The 17,867-nt window shown below is 42.4% G+C and overlaps 1 protein-coding gene across 8 annotated transcripts in view; it reads right to left on the bottom strand.

The window, feature by feature from the left end:
- SERGEF (secretion regulating guanine nucleotide exchange factor) overlaps positions 1-17,867 on the bottom strand; it is a 251,347-nt gene that overhangs the window by 176,157 nt on the left and 57,323 nt on the right. The window contains exon 10 of one of the 8 annotated variants that reach the window (XM_050955831.1): positions 4,161-4,199. The exons of the other annotated variants lie outside the window; for them this stretch is intronic. Within the exon in view, the coding sequence (XP_050811788.1) occupies positions 4,176-4,199 (24 nt within the window). The 3' untranslated portion in view covers positions 4,161-4,175. Of the gene's footprint in view, positions 1-4,160; positions 4,200-17,867 lie in introns of those variants that run through there. 8 annotated transcript variants of the gene reach the window in all.

The following is a 17,867-nucleotide window of genomic DNA, read 5'->3' as shown; positions in this document are numbered from 1 at the left end:
CAATATCCCATTACGCTGAATATTTTTCCAATAACCTGTATAACATCATCAGTAAAAGAGTCCATTTTCAAATGTTAACTCTGCCGTTTTCATTTGAAAACAGAGAAAACAGTAATGATATTTTTATAAATGCTGGTGAGCAAAAAGAGGTAAATAATTTATGTTACCATGTTCCAAAGAATTCCTATAAAAAAAATGTTTTTTCTTGACTTTTGGTTGGTTGGCCAAAGAATTTTCCTGGAGTGACACACTACATGCCAGATTCTAGCTTGCATACGATTTAATGGCACACTTATAAACCTATTTGGCAAAACCTTAACTATAATGGAGCACTAATAAGAGGAAAAGTTAGCAGTGCTGGACCAGCAAATGTAATGTGGCAAGGCTTGAGGTCATGAAGGTCAGCCAAGTAAAACAGATAATTAATCTGCCTCGAAATAGCCATTTTTGTATCATTTTTCATCAATAAAAGAAGGCTTGGATGAGAGTTCTCTGCACAGAATACTGTAAATTGATAGCTTTGTTCCAGTCCATTACAGTTTTCTATCGATTTTCTCTCATTTTAGACTGTATTGATTTGTTAATCTCTTTTCTGTAACAGTTCTGATGACAAATTGGGTAGGAAAAACTGCATGCTCTTGGGCATTTTCTACCAACCTCTTGCCTTAAACCATACTTTCATTTGGATTTGGCACTGATCCGTGTGCATATCCATTAAGCCTGGACAGTATTATGGCATCATTTGCTATGTCATATAGCGAAACCTCTTTAAGCAAGCTCTCAGGGCTGTTGATAAATTTGCTCCTCGGAGGCAGTCTTAGAATGAGGTGAAGCAGAACTTCTACACTTGGGAAAACCTTAAGAGGTTGCCTATGTGATGCTGGCAAACCAGGCATCAACTCATGCCAAGGCCCTTAGGCTTCACTGAACACTAACAAATACATAGCTGAAAACCACTCTGTCTCACCTGTGTGTAATATTGTTAAGATAGATATTGGACTTACACCAATGTGAGCAGTGTGTAGACTTTATGAAATGCTTGTAAATTGCTGTATGCATTAATCTCACTTATAAATTCTATGTCCCATGCTAAAAGGTAATATGTAAGCGTTTGTTCTATAACTGTAAAATGTTTGTTCTGAACTACAGAACTCAAACAGGAAAAAAAAACTTCACCTAATGCAAAATGCTGGATTCCTACTGAAGGTGTTATCTCCTGTCCGTCAGGAAGGACTACTGAATCCAAATGGGCCATAGTGGAACAAAGACTTTGTCGATTGCTTCCCCACAGCCCTGAAGAGGGCATGTGCCCAAGTCCTTGGCCCACCACAGCTTAAACACCAGGGGAAGGGAATAAAAATGGCTGTTGAGGAGAACTTCTTATTCCTATGCTGTTTGGACTCTGAGGGGTGAGTATTTGCAAGGCTGTGGCTACACTACGGAGTCTACAGCGGCACACCTGCACTGCTATAAGCTCTCATGTAGCCACTGTAAGCCATCAGGAGAGAGCTCTCCCATCGACTTAATTAATCCACTCCCAACAAGCCGCGGCAGCTATGTCAGTGGGAGCAGCTCTCCACACCAGCGCTTAGTTCGGTGTAATTTATGTCCTTCGGGGGGTGGTTTATTCACTTCCCTGAGCAACATACGTTATACCGACATAACTGGTAGCATAGACATAGCCTAAGCATATGCAAGGAGTCCCCAGCTGTTTTGCCTGGCTTAGCCCTAAAGGATATACAGAGTCCGCTTACTATAGAAGTTACTATTACCTTTTGAAATCCAACTAACTCATTTGGGGGGGGGGCAGGTTTAGCTGCTTTAACCTTGTAAATGACTCTTTTTTCCTAGTTAATAAACCATTAGTTAATTTGTTACAGGACTAGCTACAAGCACTATCCTTAGGGAGAGATCTAAGATGCAAATTGACCTGGGGTAAGTGACTTGTCCTTTGGGACTGGGAGTAACCTGAATATTTTGTGATCTTTGGTGTAATGTGACCATCTACCACAAAGTCTTGCTTGCCTGAGGTGGTAAGACAGAGCAGAGTGCCTAATACGACTGCCTCTGACTCCATGTTAGGGATGTTATAGTGTTTTAGGAGTTCACACTTGTTATTTGGTTGGTGAAATCTAATTCTAGAACACACAAGTCTGGGGATTGTGCTCCGTTCCCGGACAGTCTGCCCTGAAGTTGGCATGCATGCGCATGAGCCACTCCAAACAGCCTAATACTTCAGTTTCTCTTCAGAGCACTGAGACTCAGTGAATAGAAAACCGGATTCAAATTCAGCAGACCTGGGTTCTATGCCCAGCTCTGCCACTGGCCTGCGGGTAGACCATGGGCAAATTACTTATTTCTCTATACCTCAGTTTCCCCTTCTATAAAATGGGGATAGTGATGCTAACCTACTTTGTAGAGTGCTTTGAGATCTATTGATGAAAAGTGCTAAGAACTACATATGATGATAGGCAGCTTTTCATGCAGACTTCACTGTATATAGAAATACTATTAGTTTATTTTTACAGGTCTGTGCATGATAAATTATTTGTAGGTAGTAATTATATTGCACCATGTGCATGCCTGACACTGAAAGCATTACTAGCTTTTGGTAGAATAGTAAGAATATTTAACAACTGCCAACGGGGCTTAGCTGTGACTTGACCATGAGTGCAGTGCTGGGAGCAGCATGGCATTATGCTGCCCCAGACACAGTCTGTAAGAAAATCTATTACTCATCAACTCACAATAACCCTCCCTTTTCCCAGGTGTTTTGAGGTGGGAGTAAATTGTGTCTGCTCTCTCTGGCACAGCACAGCTTGGCCAGCACGTTGGAGGGATTCCATCCTCTCTCACCCACCTATGCAAATAGGTCTGTGGATCCTTCTTCCTCTCCCTCCATTACCCACTGTGCAGCTAGCCAGCACAGGGACGTACAGGAGCAGCTTTTTACCACCACTCTAACAAGGTCACAATATTACCATTATGAACTGGGATCATGCTTGTATGAGATAGGAAAAGTATTTAATTGACAGGCTGTGAATAAGTTTTAAGGAGTTGTTAGAAGTTTGAACTCATGTTAGAAGATTTCTAGGCATCAGAGGAGTGAGGTTCTGGAACAGCCTCCCAACAGGAGTATTGGGGACAAACAATTAGTTTTAAGATGAAGCTTGATAAATGACAAGAATTCCCTGTGATAGCAGGGGAATTGTCTCCATGACTCTGGAGGTCCATTCCCATCCTACGTCCCTATGTTACCACTCTCAGTTTCTTATATGAAAGGAGAAAGAGAATGAAAAAGAGAAATGAGGAGACCTGACCAAAATGACAAGCAAATCTTATTTTTTAGTTCCTGCCTCTAAGGCTGTATTCTAGGAGAATCCCTGAAGAATGTGAAGAGAGATTATTTTTTATCTCATCTTTTTTGTTCTATTTTATAGTATTGTCAGTAGCATTGACACCTTTTGTCTCTGTGGGTTGCGAAGGGGATAGAAAGGCCTTAATATATTCTGCAACTAAGGTACCAAGATACCTAAAACAGCCCCTGGCTTACTCCTTCTGCAGCCTACAACAGATGGCCCCAATTCAAGACAGCACTGAAACACATGCTTAATTTTAAAGCTTGATTTCAGCAGACATAAACACATACAATTTCAGGACATGCTCAAGTTCTATCCTACAGAGGCTTGCTTCTCTGAATCACGGCTATCTTAGCAACTCTCAGGCAGCAGCTATATTTGCTGGTGGAGTTTTCACTGGAAATCTCATGGATTAGTAACTTTCGCTTTTTCGCTACTAAACTAATTGCTACAACTAGCTTAACATCTTAAGGAGAAAAAAAATCAAGAGTATCTGTTTTTATATTCCTTTGACAAATTCAATACCATTGTTACCTGAGGTAGTTTTTTTAATAGTTTCAACACAAACTTTTATCTCTATTTTTAATTGACACAAACATTAGTGAATTACATTAGGAATTCATTACCCTTGAGCCTTTATTTATTCCATTTGTGTAAATTTCGGTATCGTGTAAGATAAACTGAGAAGCCAGGAAACTGATGCTCCCTGTTTACAAGAAATTAAAGTGAACATCCTTATACTGCTATTTTATCAATGTATCTTAAACACCAATCAAGGAGAAATCAGACAATTCAGTTTCTCAGAGGTAATCAGTCTCAAGAGCCAACTGGATAAAGCCCCTACGGACAGAAAAGAGAATGTTACATTACATACAGCCTGTCAGTCTGATTGGTAGGTATTCTTCTCAGCTAAGAATTAGGCTAAAATAATGAGCTAATTCTATATTATAATAGCCAAAAATAAAGCATTGTGTCCTTAAAAACAGTGTAACACTTGCTTCTTCCTGATCTCACTAGTTATAAAAACAGATGGCATGGGGTACATTTTTCTCATTTATGATGAAGTATAAGCATTGAAGCATTAATGAAGCAACAACTCTTGACCAAATTAGCAGCTCATCAGTACTCCAGCTCTTTTCTATGACACACCCCACAGGCACCTGATCTCAGTTCTATTTCAGACTCAAAACACTACAAGGTTAGGGAGCCTCTCTTTGGTAGGCGAGTTTCCAACATATCACTGTTAATTTACACCTCTCTCTGAGACAGACACCGGCATATCCCACAAACAAACAAAGAAATGAGGAGAAGTTATTTAAAAAAATATGTGGGGATAAGGGGAGTAAAGTTTTTAATTTAAAAAAAAATCTCTTTAGTAATGAAGGCAGTTAATTGCAAAAGTAAAATCTAAACTCAATAAGGCATCTAAAAAAACAAAAAGAAACTGTTTTCTTCTATTGTCTTTAGATGCCAATGCAATAAAATCAATACACCGATATTGAGACAAAAGATGATAATGCATTAATATAGCTCCTTTCATCTAAGGATCTCAATGCATTTTATAGACATAAGTTAATTATGTATCATACCATCATTTTAAGTAGGTACATTTTATATACCTGCTTTATGGATATATAAACAGAAGAACAGAGAGGTTGACTGACGTGGCCAGAGTGACAGAATGAATCGATGACAGAGTTCAGAATAATTCCCAATTCTCTGATTTAACTATTAGACCAGAGCTCCCTCTCATACTAAACTGAGTACATTAAAACAGAGCTCTGGATCCACAGGTGTCTCTCATGAAAGCCTGTGAGTTTACTCAGTAACCCCAAGTGTTCCAAATGTACAGAGAAGATGGATTGGTAGTGATGTGCCAGTCCTTCTCACCCTGTCACAGGCACTCTATAAATACTAGCAAAAAGGACATGTCCCCATTCACAGAGTCATCACCAGAATGAGGCAGAACTGCCAGTGACACAGCAAAACCAGCTAAGCCCCTTTTCTGGATAGGATGATATTATGGTTTAGAGAGCACACTTCATTCAAATCCCTTTCCCTTTCCATGTCTTCCACAAAGCCTACTAACTGCTAAGGAAGAAATGCAGCCTCACATCCAGTATTAAAATCAGTGTAGCTCCACTGACTTCTTCCTCCAGTCATCCAAAGCATTTATATGTGTGAGCTGTTCTGCCTGTCTATTTTGATGTTGAGCTCCTTGGAGCAAGAACAGTGTCATCCTGAGTTCTGTACAGTACAGAATACACCGTTAGTCCTTAATAGATAATCATTTATAAATAATAATGAGGAAGAGTATTCTGAATTACCCAATAAGGTAGTTTCAGGAGAGCCTCATCTTTAATTCACAATGTCAACCAAAGTGAAGCTTCAGCAGCAATCAGTGCCTCAATGTATTCACAGTGGAGCTTACCTACATCAGTCCCAACACTTCAGGACTTCACTTACTTAAGTGGTGCTGTATTTCTGAAGAGAACAGATCAGAGTTAGCTGAGCAAATGAACGTGAGCCCTTTAGTCACAAAAGAAATATAGGGCCAGATTCTCAGCTTGCGGTTTCAATTGAGTTATACCAATTTACAACAGCTGACCAAACCATATACAGATGAGAAGAGTGCAGTGAAGATGAGTGACAGTGTCCTGACCATTAGAGTGTAAAAGAGGTCTAAGTGATTCGACAATGAGACTGAACCAGGACCCCTGGTTTCTTTACTCAACTTTGCCCGGCTCAACATAGGAACTTGGGAAAGGCATCAACTCCCTCTGACTCAGTTTCCCTTATCTGTATAATGGCGTTAAAAGTGTGTATTAACCTTTGTAAAGCAATCAGAGGTCAATTATTATTTATCATTTATTTTTAATTCATACAGGAAGACTCATGGAGTATGTTGGTTTCCCATAAAAGAAGGCTATAAAGGATTCTATACAGACACCATACGAAGAACAAACATCTTAATCACTGTGAGCTATAATATTTTGCACTTATGCAGGGCCTGATCCAGTACACACTGAAGGCAATGGAAAGATTCCCAGTGACTTCAATGGGCTTTGCATTAAACCCATAGTTTGTTCCCTTAAAGGTCCTCAAAGCACTTTGTGAACATTTATTACCTCATTTTTAAAGACAGGGAAACAGCTGTCACTCACATCATCTGCAGCAGAGCCAACAACATGGATTTCCAATCCTGTCACAAAACCATCTTCTCCCTCAATAAGGCAAAAAATCATGTTTTCAAGTATATCTCAGGGTAGCAAAGTTCAATACAAATAAATGACAAGACCAAGTCTTTGAGAATGATACAAATGAGAGAAATCTTCATGAGCTTAAACACAAAAAGGAAGCTTACAAGAAATGGACACTTGGACAGATGACTAAGGAGGAATATAAAAATATTGCTCGAGCATACAGGGGTGTAATCAGGAAGGCCAAAGCACAATTGGAGTTGCAGCTAGCAAGCGATATGAAGGGTAACAAGAAGCGTTTCTACAGGTATGTTAGCAACAAGGTGGTCAGGGAAAGTGTGGGACCCTTACTGAATGGGAGACGTAACCCAATGACAGACGATATGGAAAAAGCTGAAGCACTCAATGTTTTTTTTTGCCTCTGTCTTCACAAACAAGGTCAGCTCTCAGACTGCTGCACTGGGCAGCACAGTATGGGGAGGAGGTGAGCAGCCCTCAGTGGTGAAAGGACAGGTTAAGGACTATTTAGAAAACCTGGACATGCACAAGTCATGGGTCCAGATCTAATGCAACCGAGGGTTCTCAGGGAGTTGGCTGATGTGATTGCAGAGCCACTGGCCATTATCTTTGAAAACTCATGGTGATCAGGGGAGGTCCTGGACGATTGGAAAAAGGCCAATATAGTGTCCATCTTTAAAAAAGAGAAGGAGGAGAATCCGGAGAACTACAGACCAGTCAGCCTCATCCCAGTCCCTGGAAAAATCATGGAGCAGGTCCTCAAGGAACCCATTTTGAAGTACTTGGAGGAGAGGAAGGTAATCAGGAACACTCAACATGGATTCGCCAAGGGCAAGTCATGCCTGACCAACCTGATTGCCTTCTATGAGGAGATAACTGGCTCTGTGAATATGGGGAAAGCAGTGGACATGATATATCTTGACTTTAGCAAAGCTTCTGAAATGGTCTCCCACAGTATTCTTGCCAGCAAGTTTTAAAAGTATGGATTGGATGAATGGACTATAAGGTGGATAGAAAGCTGGCTCAATTGTCAGGCACAACAGGTAGTGATCACCAGCTCAATGTCTAGTTGGCTGCCGGTATCAAGCGGAGTGCCCTGGGGGTCTGTCCTGGGGCCGGTTTTATTCAACTTCTTTATTAATGATCTAGATGTGGGATGAATTGCACTCTCAGCAAGTTCATGGATGACACTAAGCTGGAAGGGAGAGGTAGATGGGCTGGAGGGTAGGGATAGGGTCCAGAGTGATCTAGACAAAATGGAGGATTGGGCCAAAAGAAATCTGATGAGGTCCAATAAGGACAAGTGCAGAGTCCTGCACTTAGGATGGAAGAACCCCATGGACAGTTACAGGCTGGAGACTGACTGGCTAAGCAGCAGTTCTGCAGAAAAGGACCTGCGGATTACAGTTGACAAGAAGCTAGACATGATTCAGCAGTGTGCCCTTGTTGCCAAGAAAGCCAATGATATATTGGGCTGCAGTAGTAGGAGCACTGCCAGCAGATCAAGGGAAGTGATTATTCCCCTCTATTCAGCACTGGTGAGGCCACATCTGGAGTATTGCATCCAGTTTTGGGCCCCCCACTACAGAAAGGATATTCACAAATTGGAGAGAGTCCAGTGGACAGCAACAAAAATTATTAGGGAGCTCTGGCACATGACTTATGAGGAGAGGCTGAGGGAACTGGGCTTATTTAGTCTGCAGAAGAGAAGAGTGAGGGGGGGATTTGATAGCAGCCTTCAACTACCTGAAGGGGGGGTTCCAAAGAGGATGGATCTAGACTGTTCAAAGTGGTGACAGATGACGGAACAAGGAGCAATGGTCTCAAGTTGCAGTGGGGGAGGTCTAGGTTGGATATTAGGAAACACTATTTCACTAAGAGAGTGGTGAAGCACTGGAACGGGTTACCCAGTGGTGAAGCACTGGAACGGGTTACCTAGGGAGATTAAAGAATCTCTACCTTTAGAGGTTTTTAAGGCTCTGCTTGACAAAGCCCTGGCTGGGATGATTTAGTTGGGGTTGGTCCTGCTTTGAGCAGGGGGTTGGACTCAATGACCTCCTGAGGTCTCTTCCAACCCTAATCTTCCATGATTCTATGAAATCTAGAACAGTGGAAATAAGGTATGTTTACCCTATGAAAGGCATCTATAGCATCATAACACCACTTTGCCTACCTAAGGGGTCTACAGTCTCTCTCTGAAGCAGCCATAGTCCTCTGAACATCTTATTGCATCCATGGTTTGGGTATATAGGAATACAGCAACTGCCATGCTGGATCAGACCTTAATTCCAACCAGTCCAGTATCCTGTCTTTGACTGGCCAGAACAAGATGCTTCAGAGAAAGTTTTAAGTACACCACAGTAGGCAGATGTGGGATAATCTGCCCCCACATAGGTTACAGGGAAAATTATTCTATGCTCCTCCAAAACCAAGCATATGTTTTCTAATAACACATTCAAAATTACCACAACTGTACACACATATGGACCACTAACATTAGTGAGAGTTACTGAATTGAGGAATGGACACCCACCCCTGGAATGGGTCATAGATAATACCTCAAAACCTACCATGTTTTTTATTAAAAGAATAAACTGAAACAAATGTATTCCTTCAAGTGGTCATTATAGTGGCAGTTTTTTCTAGGAGCATTAATAATACTTGAACTGGAGCTCAGAAGTAACCTTTATACTGTCCAGAATGTATCACATATGAAAGATTTGGAGATGGAACAAACTTCCAACACCGAAAGAAGTTTGGCGTTCTGGTGCCCCAATTTTCAGCTGCATCCAATATCCCCCAGGCTGCTCTAAAGCACACCCAGCTGGCTATGGTATAAAAGGACTGTCTGCCAGCTGGGGATTGCGGGAAAGCAGTGCGCTCCAGCCATGATCTCTTCCTGCAAGAAATAGCCCACCACACGCCCTACATTAGGGGCTGCAGGAAAGTGGGTGGAAACAACCTGTGCCACCTCTCCACCAACTGGGGTCAACCCCATGCTGGGGAATCACTAGCTGTAGTGATCCAGTAGCTTTCTGGACACTTTGCACAGTGACAGCAGTACAAAGGAACCAAAACAGGGTCAGGATTAAGAGCGGGATAATCAGTACTATTTACAGCAAGCACACATCAGGTAACTTTCCCCTTCAGTTATAGAGGAGAGCTCTGGATTAGGACTTGGGAGCCCTGGCTTCTGTTCCTGGCTTTGCAGTTGACTTTGGGCACGTCACTTCACTTCTCTGTTTCCACGCCTAGCCTTTGTCTGTCTTGTCTACTTACATTTAAACTCTTCAGGACAGAGATCATATTTTACTATGATTGTGTACAATGCCAGTACACGGGGCACTCTAAGTTTCTGTTATATAAATAATATTACTGAGCAGTGATCTAGCAATTCAAACCCCGGAATTGAAACAAGGAGCTAGTGTTAACAGAAGCTGTTATTTTTCACCAACACTTTCAATGAAATATTTTCTTTACTAATTAAAAAGTTATTGCACTTGGAAAGAGTGGAAAATTATCATATCCCCTCATAAAACTCTCCATTTTTAAATCAGCTTAGTGACTGAGTTAACATACATATGCTCTCAAATGCTACATAGCAAAATCTGACATTTCAGGGTTGGTCTCTATAGGCTCTCTCTTACAGAGAAATAAAACTTATTTCTGTTTTCAGATTTTAACTCTAATACAGGGACCATGGCTACAAACCTTTACAGCATACAATGGAACAAATAAATCCATATGAACTTGTAACAGGGCAGACTCTTCTCCTGTCCTGAGATCCCTCACAAACAGTCTTTTGATTGGTTATCACCACTATGAATTTTATTTATTACCCTCACCAAAAAGATCCCGTTAGACTCCTGTGCAGCAAGTCTATTTACAGTTTTTCCTAATCCTCAGCTTTTTCTCCACGGAAAGGAAGCAAAAGAGACCTCACCAGTCTGAGACTTTTCTTCCTACGGGCTCTGCTAGCCTTCCCCTTTGCTCTTCCTTCCTGTGTTTTTAACTAGCCTCCCCAGTTGGTGGGATAATTAGCTCCTTAGCTCACCAAACCTCTCTCTCCCCCACACTCTGCTTAGGCAATAAAGTTCTCTCCTCCTCCATCAGGCCTTTCCTGGTGGAGCTAGCTAAGGTTTAAGTGATCAGAGTGCTGGGTCCACCACTGGCTCTCAGTACTCTGTCACAGAGCTATGCAGGTAATATGTAACTCAAAAGGTCACGAATAAGTTATCTTGCCAAGTGCTCATTTTCATTCCATTGCTGACACGTTTTATAAATAAAGCTATGATTAAGATAAAGAAATATTTATTGATTTACCATCAGAAGTCACAATATAAACTAGAAGAGTAGTCTGAAGTAGATTTTCTCATATTGGGTCTTTATTGAAGTATATTATTATTCCAAGATATTAGGGTTTCCCTTTACTCCGTTTACAGGAGTCTACAGGCAAAATTCCCCAGGGAGATTTATCACCTTATCATAGCAGCTGAGATTGTGTATTTTGTAGCCAGAAGCTCGATCACTTGCAAGTACAATATTATTTATTTATCTATATAATATAGTGAAGTGGGGAAAAAATAAAGGACATGACTTTCAAAGGCCTATGGACAAAGAAAGGAATTAATTAGTGCAGCAAAGAGGGTAAAGTATTAACAAAGCCAGCTATACCTAACTGCACAGTAAAATTCACCCCAGATGCAGAAGGCCAGTGCAACACACACTGCACCACCAATGCCCTGCACAGGGGAAGTAGCCACATGGGAGTGCTTGCACAATCCCTACACACCATAGGAAAGGTCTCCACACCGGCTCCATCGAGGGGGCAGGGCAGGGTCATGGGAGCCACACAATAGGCCCAGGAGCAGCTACTCCAGCTGATAGGTTTTCTCAGTCTCCAGCCCCGAGATGCGTGGTAGACCCCCTGCATACTCCATTATTACACTGGCTTGATATGGATGGGGTGGACTTAGCACACACAGTCATTCATTTGATGGTGACAGTGTAAAGCAGCAAGTCATTTTTTCACTTCACTGCTCTAATTTTTCTTTTCATTAAAAAACGCCAGTGCTCACTGCCCTGAACAGGTGCAATCTAGCAGAACTTCCTTTTGTGAGATTAGGGCCAGAATCAGAATGTGGCTGTATGTGGAGGCAATTCTTTATTCCCAGAGAGAAAACATCCCTTCTTCCCTTCAATTTAGTGAAAGCCATTTAGTCATATATAATGACTTCTTCTCAGTCAGTTAATTGCTTACTGTGAACATTTGCTGCAATGAATGACATGCAAAACATATCACAAACAGTAAAAGGGTAGCTATTAAGACCAAAATATACCAGACAGGCTGGAGAAGCATTTTGAGACGAAGAAAATGATCAACTAGATCTTTGTAACATTCACTAAACAGAGAGGCTAATCAAATTTCAATCCATTTGTATTTAATCTCCATTTGCCCTTTCATCTCAAGAGCAGCAGATATGACTGTACATCATGCAATAGACAAATCAGATGTTCCTAAGAGGCCCATTCAAGGACCCCATACAACACAAGAGCACCTCATACATAATGCCACACAACTGATTTCAGCACAAACTTGAAATTTCTTCTCAGTGACTTATTCTGTACAGAAAAATAATATATTTATCTGCAATATATTTATTCAGTAGATTTAAACACATGATGCTTCATGATTCCAATATAGATACTCTTTATAAGCTGAAGCTATCACTGAAAGAAGTAAACCCTTTAAAACTGCTGCACAGTCATTATGCTGCTGTAAGATTGTCCTCTTTATTGATTTTTGTTTCTCATTGTTTACATTGAAAGAAGAAAAAAGAAAGATTTTGCTTATAGATCCCAAGAACAATATTTCCAAGTGAATACATGTAATGGAATTAAGCTACATTAAGGTAACATATGGTTCACTCAGAAACAAGGAGATTTTCAGTCCAGACTGACATGGCATCATGAATATTTGCAACACAGAACAATCACCACCCCTTGCAGGAGAAAGTAGTAGGTCAACCACATGAGTAAAGGCAACAAGCTGCATAGTAGGGATCACAGTCTGCATTAAGGACAGAACAGCAGCCTTAAATGACAATAAAAAGCAAACTTATTTATGTTTGGCCCTGAGTATTATCTGAACACAATTTTCCCCTCTTATTTTTAAACGATGCTAACTCAAGTCAATAAGCAACCAGCAGATTATAGCCTTGCCAAAAATTCATTTCATTCAATTTTATATAAACTTACAAACAGGGCTGGCTCCAAGTTTTTTGCCACCCCAAGCAAAAAAACGTTCCTGCGCCCTCCCAGCCCCGCCTCAACTCCACCCCATCCTCACCCCATTCCAACCCCTTCCCCAAATCCCCAGCCCCACCTCCTCCTCGGGTGCGCCGCATTTCCCCTCCTACCCCTCCCTCCCAGGCGAGCCTGGGTGAGAGGGGGAGAAGGAGAGCGGTGGCGTGCTCAGGGGAGCAGGGAGCAGTGGAGGGGAGGGGAGCTGGGGGGGCGGTTTCTCTACCCCCCCCAGGGTTACTTCCTGAGGCTCTCCCCACACCCCCCACCACCGCAGCTCGCCTCTGCTCAGGGCACTGATTAACATTAACTCATATTCCCAGCCTAAGAGTATAACATTAGTAAAGGATGAACTGAACAGAAGCACATGCAGGACGATAATTGGAGTCAAATGGAAAAGCACATGTCTACAACCATTCAATTCTCCAGGTCAGAGGTGAAGTTTGTTGCTGTTTATGAATTACTGTACATCTAGGTATTGTCACTTTCACTGATTTGGGCATTTAGAACCTACCTCCCCAAAGAACTACAGGCAACCAAACATCTTAACTACCTCAGGTACTTAGTGCCTTGCAATCTTTAATGTATCTATTGTCACATCCATCCTAAGAGGTAGACCAGTGTTATTATCCCCATTTTACAGATGGGGAACTCAGGGACAGAGAGAATAAGTCACAAAGGACGTCTGTAGTGAAGCAGGGAATTTACTCCTGGGGGAATTCTGTGCCACTACGCATGTGCAGAATTCATATCCCCTGCAGATTTCTTTGCTTCTCCACAGAAAAATGACTGTGACAGGGAAGCAAAGGAAAGCTGCAAGAGCAGTCACGCAGCACTCCCTAACTGCGCAAGTACATTGTTTCAGGCACCTGGAGCAGCCGGCAGAGAGGTAAATCACCACAGGGCTGTGGATACTCCAGCCAGTGGCTCCTACCCTGAGCCAGGATCAGTTGCTAGTCATGGCTGCGCTGAAGGCAGAAGAGGACGGGACTTCCCCTTCCCCTACAAGGAGTGGCTGGGGCTGTGTCAGATCCACTCCTAGAAACCTCCCCCAGAGGCAGGAAGCTCAGCATCCTCCCCTGCTTCCTGTCCCCATCACTCCTCAGCTGCAGGGGGAGGGGTCATTGTAGAGGGAGCTGCTCCTCCATCTGCCCAACTCCCATGCATCTGGACCTCCAAGACACCCCTGCCAAGCCTGACCCTGTATGCCCAGAACCCCACTAGCCCTCCATACACGAATCCCACCCTATTGAATCTCAACCCCTGCATCCGGAGCCTCCTGCATCCAGACACCCTGCCTCCGGACCCCCACCCCTGCACCCAGAGCACCCCCTAATGAGCTCCCTGCACTCAAACACCCAACCTGACAAGCCCCACCCCCCTGCACCACCATGAGCCCCCACATCCAGACCCCCACACCACTGACCCCCAATTAGCTGCACCCAGACTTCCACCTCACCAAACCCCACTCCCCCAGCACCCAGAACCCTCCACTGAGCCCCGACCACTTTCACCTGTAAGCCCCTGCAGAGTCACATTGCCCCTGCACCTGGAACACACACACACCCAACGAGCCTCTGTGCATCCAGATCCCCCCACACCTAGACCTCCCACTAAGCTACCTGCCCCCAGATTGTCCCACACAGAATCCTCTCACCCCACACCTGGATCTCCCCACACTGAGCCCCTCCATGCTTGGATCCTGCCTGGTTAAGCTATCCTGCCCTACACTTAATGTGCCTGGCACAGAGGGGCAGGGCTCCAGGGTGTTTTTCTGGGGCAAACCCAGGCCCTGTGCTGTGTCAGGGTCAGGTGCAGCCTAACCAGTGAGTCCGTGTCCCTGGGGTGGAGGGTGGGAAGGCTTCAGGGTGATCTCCCAGCTTCGTGCAACCAGTAGCCTGTGCTCCCCACTGCCACGCTGGAGCCTCTGCATTTATTTATTGACAAATAAAACTTGCAGAGTGCAGATTTTTAAAATATTGTGCGCAGAATTTTTAGGCACAGAATGCCCTCATGAGTAGGAACTGAACCAAGTTTTCTAAATCCCAGACAAGCACTCTATTTACTGCAACTTCCTTCTTCCCTCTGTCTGGAGTGATGCTCACATGGCAATTTGCACTCTACGATTTAAATCTTATAGGTAGACTGTAGACTCCTCCTGATTGAGATCTCTATGCATTACCCATAATACATATAAAAGTTAATAGTAATAATGTTGTGCATGGTCTAGTGGTTAGAGCAAAGGACTTTGAGCTAAGACTCAGTTTTTATTCCTGGTTCTGCCACTGACTTGCTATCATAAACATAAAGAAAAGGGTAGCATAAAATCCCCCCTTGCAGCTGTACTGAATCGCTTTACCTGTAAGGGGTTAAGAAGCTCATATAACCTGATTGGCACCTGACCAGAAGGACCAATAAGGAAAGAAGATACTTTCAAATCTGCGGGGGGCGGTTCTTGTTTGCGCTTTCTTTGTTTGTTCCCTCTCCGGACAGAGAGAGAGGGAGCAGGCAGGTAAAACATCTCCTGAAAACCTACCTGAAATGATCCATCTAAGATTACAAACATTTTAAGTAAGGCAAGGAAATGAGTTAGATTTTCTTTTGTTTTAGCTTGTGAATTTTCCCTGTGCTAAAAGGTAGTTTTATTCCTTTTTCGTAACTGTGAAGTTGAGTCCAGAGGGGAGTCCTCTGTGTTTTAAATCTTTTTATTACCTTGTAAAGTTACCTTTTATCCTGATTTTGCAGGTTTGATTCTTTTACTCTTTCTTTAAATAAAGTTCTTCCTTTAAGAACCTGATTGATTTTCAGTGTCCTAGAGACAAAGGGTCTGGTCGGTATTCTCAAGCCTCCCCAGGAAAGGGGGCAAAGGGACTTAGGGGGATATTTTGGGGGAATGGTGACTCCAAGTGACCCTTTTCCTGAATTTTTTTATAAATCACTTGGTGGTGGCAGCAACACCATCCAAGGACAAGGAAAGGAATTGTACCTTGGGGAAGTTTTAACCTAAGCTGGTAAAATATAAGCTTAGGGGTCTTTCATGTGGGTCCCCACGTCTGTACCCCAGAGTTCAGAGTGGGGAGGGAACCCTGACACTTGCTGTGTGGCCTTACACAAGTCACTTTACTTTTTTGCCTCAGTCTACCCATGAAATGAGGGTAAAGATAGCTATCACCTCATTGGGGTGTTGCGAGGCTTCATGGAGGCGTGTAACATGCTTTGAAATCCTGAGATGAAAAGCACTCTATAATAATATGTTGTATTGTATTGTAGCATCCAGGAGCTATTGGACAAATTGCTAGTTTCATATTTTCCAAAGCCTTTACACTATCTGCAGTTACAGAAAGGTATAATTTGATGCTTAACTAGATTTGTACAATATTTTCCCATGGACGCTGTGACAAATGCCATGCTTTGGTAGACTGGAATATTCAGAAACTACTGTACTGAGATACAACACATGCTATGGATGCATGGGATAGTCAAAGACTATCATATCAATTTTATAAATGTATGTATTTTTGTGGGCTGGCTAGTGACTGCGCTGCTGGCTAACTGAGGAAATTAAAACATTTTCTATAGGACCCAAAGTCACTTGCAGGGGGTGGGAGGAGAGAATGCAAATTCCTAGTGCCAGTAACAAGTCTGTGGAAGTTTCACTCCCTGGAGGCAATTATATATACTGGTTTGATCTGGCAAAAAATGTCAAACTGTATGAAGAAACAGCTTCACTCATACACAATTCAAGAACTGACATAAAATTCTGACCGAGAGACAGACCCAGTGAAAAGGGACTGAAGTACTCTGACCTTGTCGGGGTCTCCATGAAGAAGACGGGTGACTGTCTGGTAAGCCAAGACCTGCATATAAGCTTTTTATTGTTTTTAAGGTATGATTCATTGGTAATGCTTTTGTTCTGTATAGTACTTTGTTTTATAAAAGCACTGGTTAACCGTATCATTGCCCCTGAGAAAATAGGACTGCAGGTACTGAATTGAAGTCAAACTTGCTGAGGTAATCACAGTGAATCACAGGAGTCTGCAGTCTAACTCCCTGGTCCATAGGGAGTGGATAGCAGGATCCCACCCTAAGAAAAGTGACAGCTAGAGGATAGAGCCCTAAGTGTAGTCACCCAAGAAGATCATGAAGGGGTGTAGTTACTTTGGGGACTGTGACAGTCATTACTGGAAAAACGCTCATTATTCTAAAGTGGTAATGCTACTGAAGATATTGGCTATTACCAAGATTTTCATGTTTAACAATAGCTCCAGCTTTTGTTCTACAAGACCTAATCATTTCCAGGAATTTCAAGATTTGCACTGTTTGATTTAGTACAGAAGGCTAGTTTTCTGCCTAATCTTTCTATTTCAGTGGCTGCAGCACCAACGTACTCCTTAAACAGTGTCAAATTTTCCAGGCTCTTTCTTTGTTAACAGTTTAACTCTGACTCCTGTAAGTTTGACTGTTCAATTTCATCAAAAATAAGTCTACTACTTTTTTCAAAAGTCCTCCTTGATGGTATTGACATCCAGCCTCTGAGAAATTCTCTATCATTTAGGGCCTGATCTAAAGCCCACTAAAGTCAATGGGAGTCTTTCCAATGATGTCAAGGGACTATAAATCATGTGCTTAGAGATCTTCAGTTCCATTCAAATGACAGTCTACTTGTCATACTGTATAACTTCATTTTTTCCAGTTATACTAATGTATCTGTCCCTTCTGGATTCAGCTATCCACTAAAGGAAGGTTGTTTCTTATTTCAAAACTAAAAACACTACTGCCTTAAGAGTGAAACTCAATATGCACAACACAGTGTGAAGTGCGGGAAGATCACAGGTTAAACTGTAGCATATTCAGACTTCTTCAGAAGAAAGCAACACTGAAAATGGTTAGGCTAATACCTAATATGTTACACCGTATTACAGGGGCAACTACTTCCTCTTCAAATTTGACATCTAAAGAAGATACCAAATCTAAAGCAATCTTTTTG

Source organism: Gopherus flavomarginatus, chromosome 5, assembly GCF_025201925.1.
Source record: "Gopherus flavomarginatus isolate rGopFla2 chromosome 5, rGopFla2.mat.asm, whole genome shotgun sequence".
NCBI classification, from domain to species: domain Eukaryota; kingdom Metazoa; phylum Chordata; order Testudines; family Testudinidae; genus Gopherus; species Gopherus flavomarginatus.
Note: the sequence above shows the minus strand (reverse complement) of the source record. Positions and strands in the feature narration are given on the sequence as shown.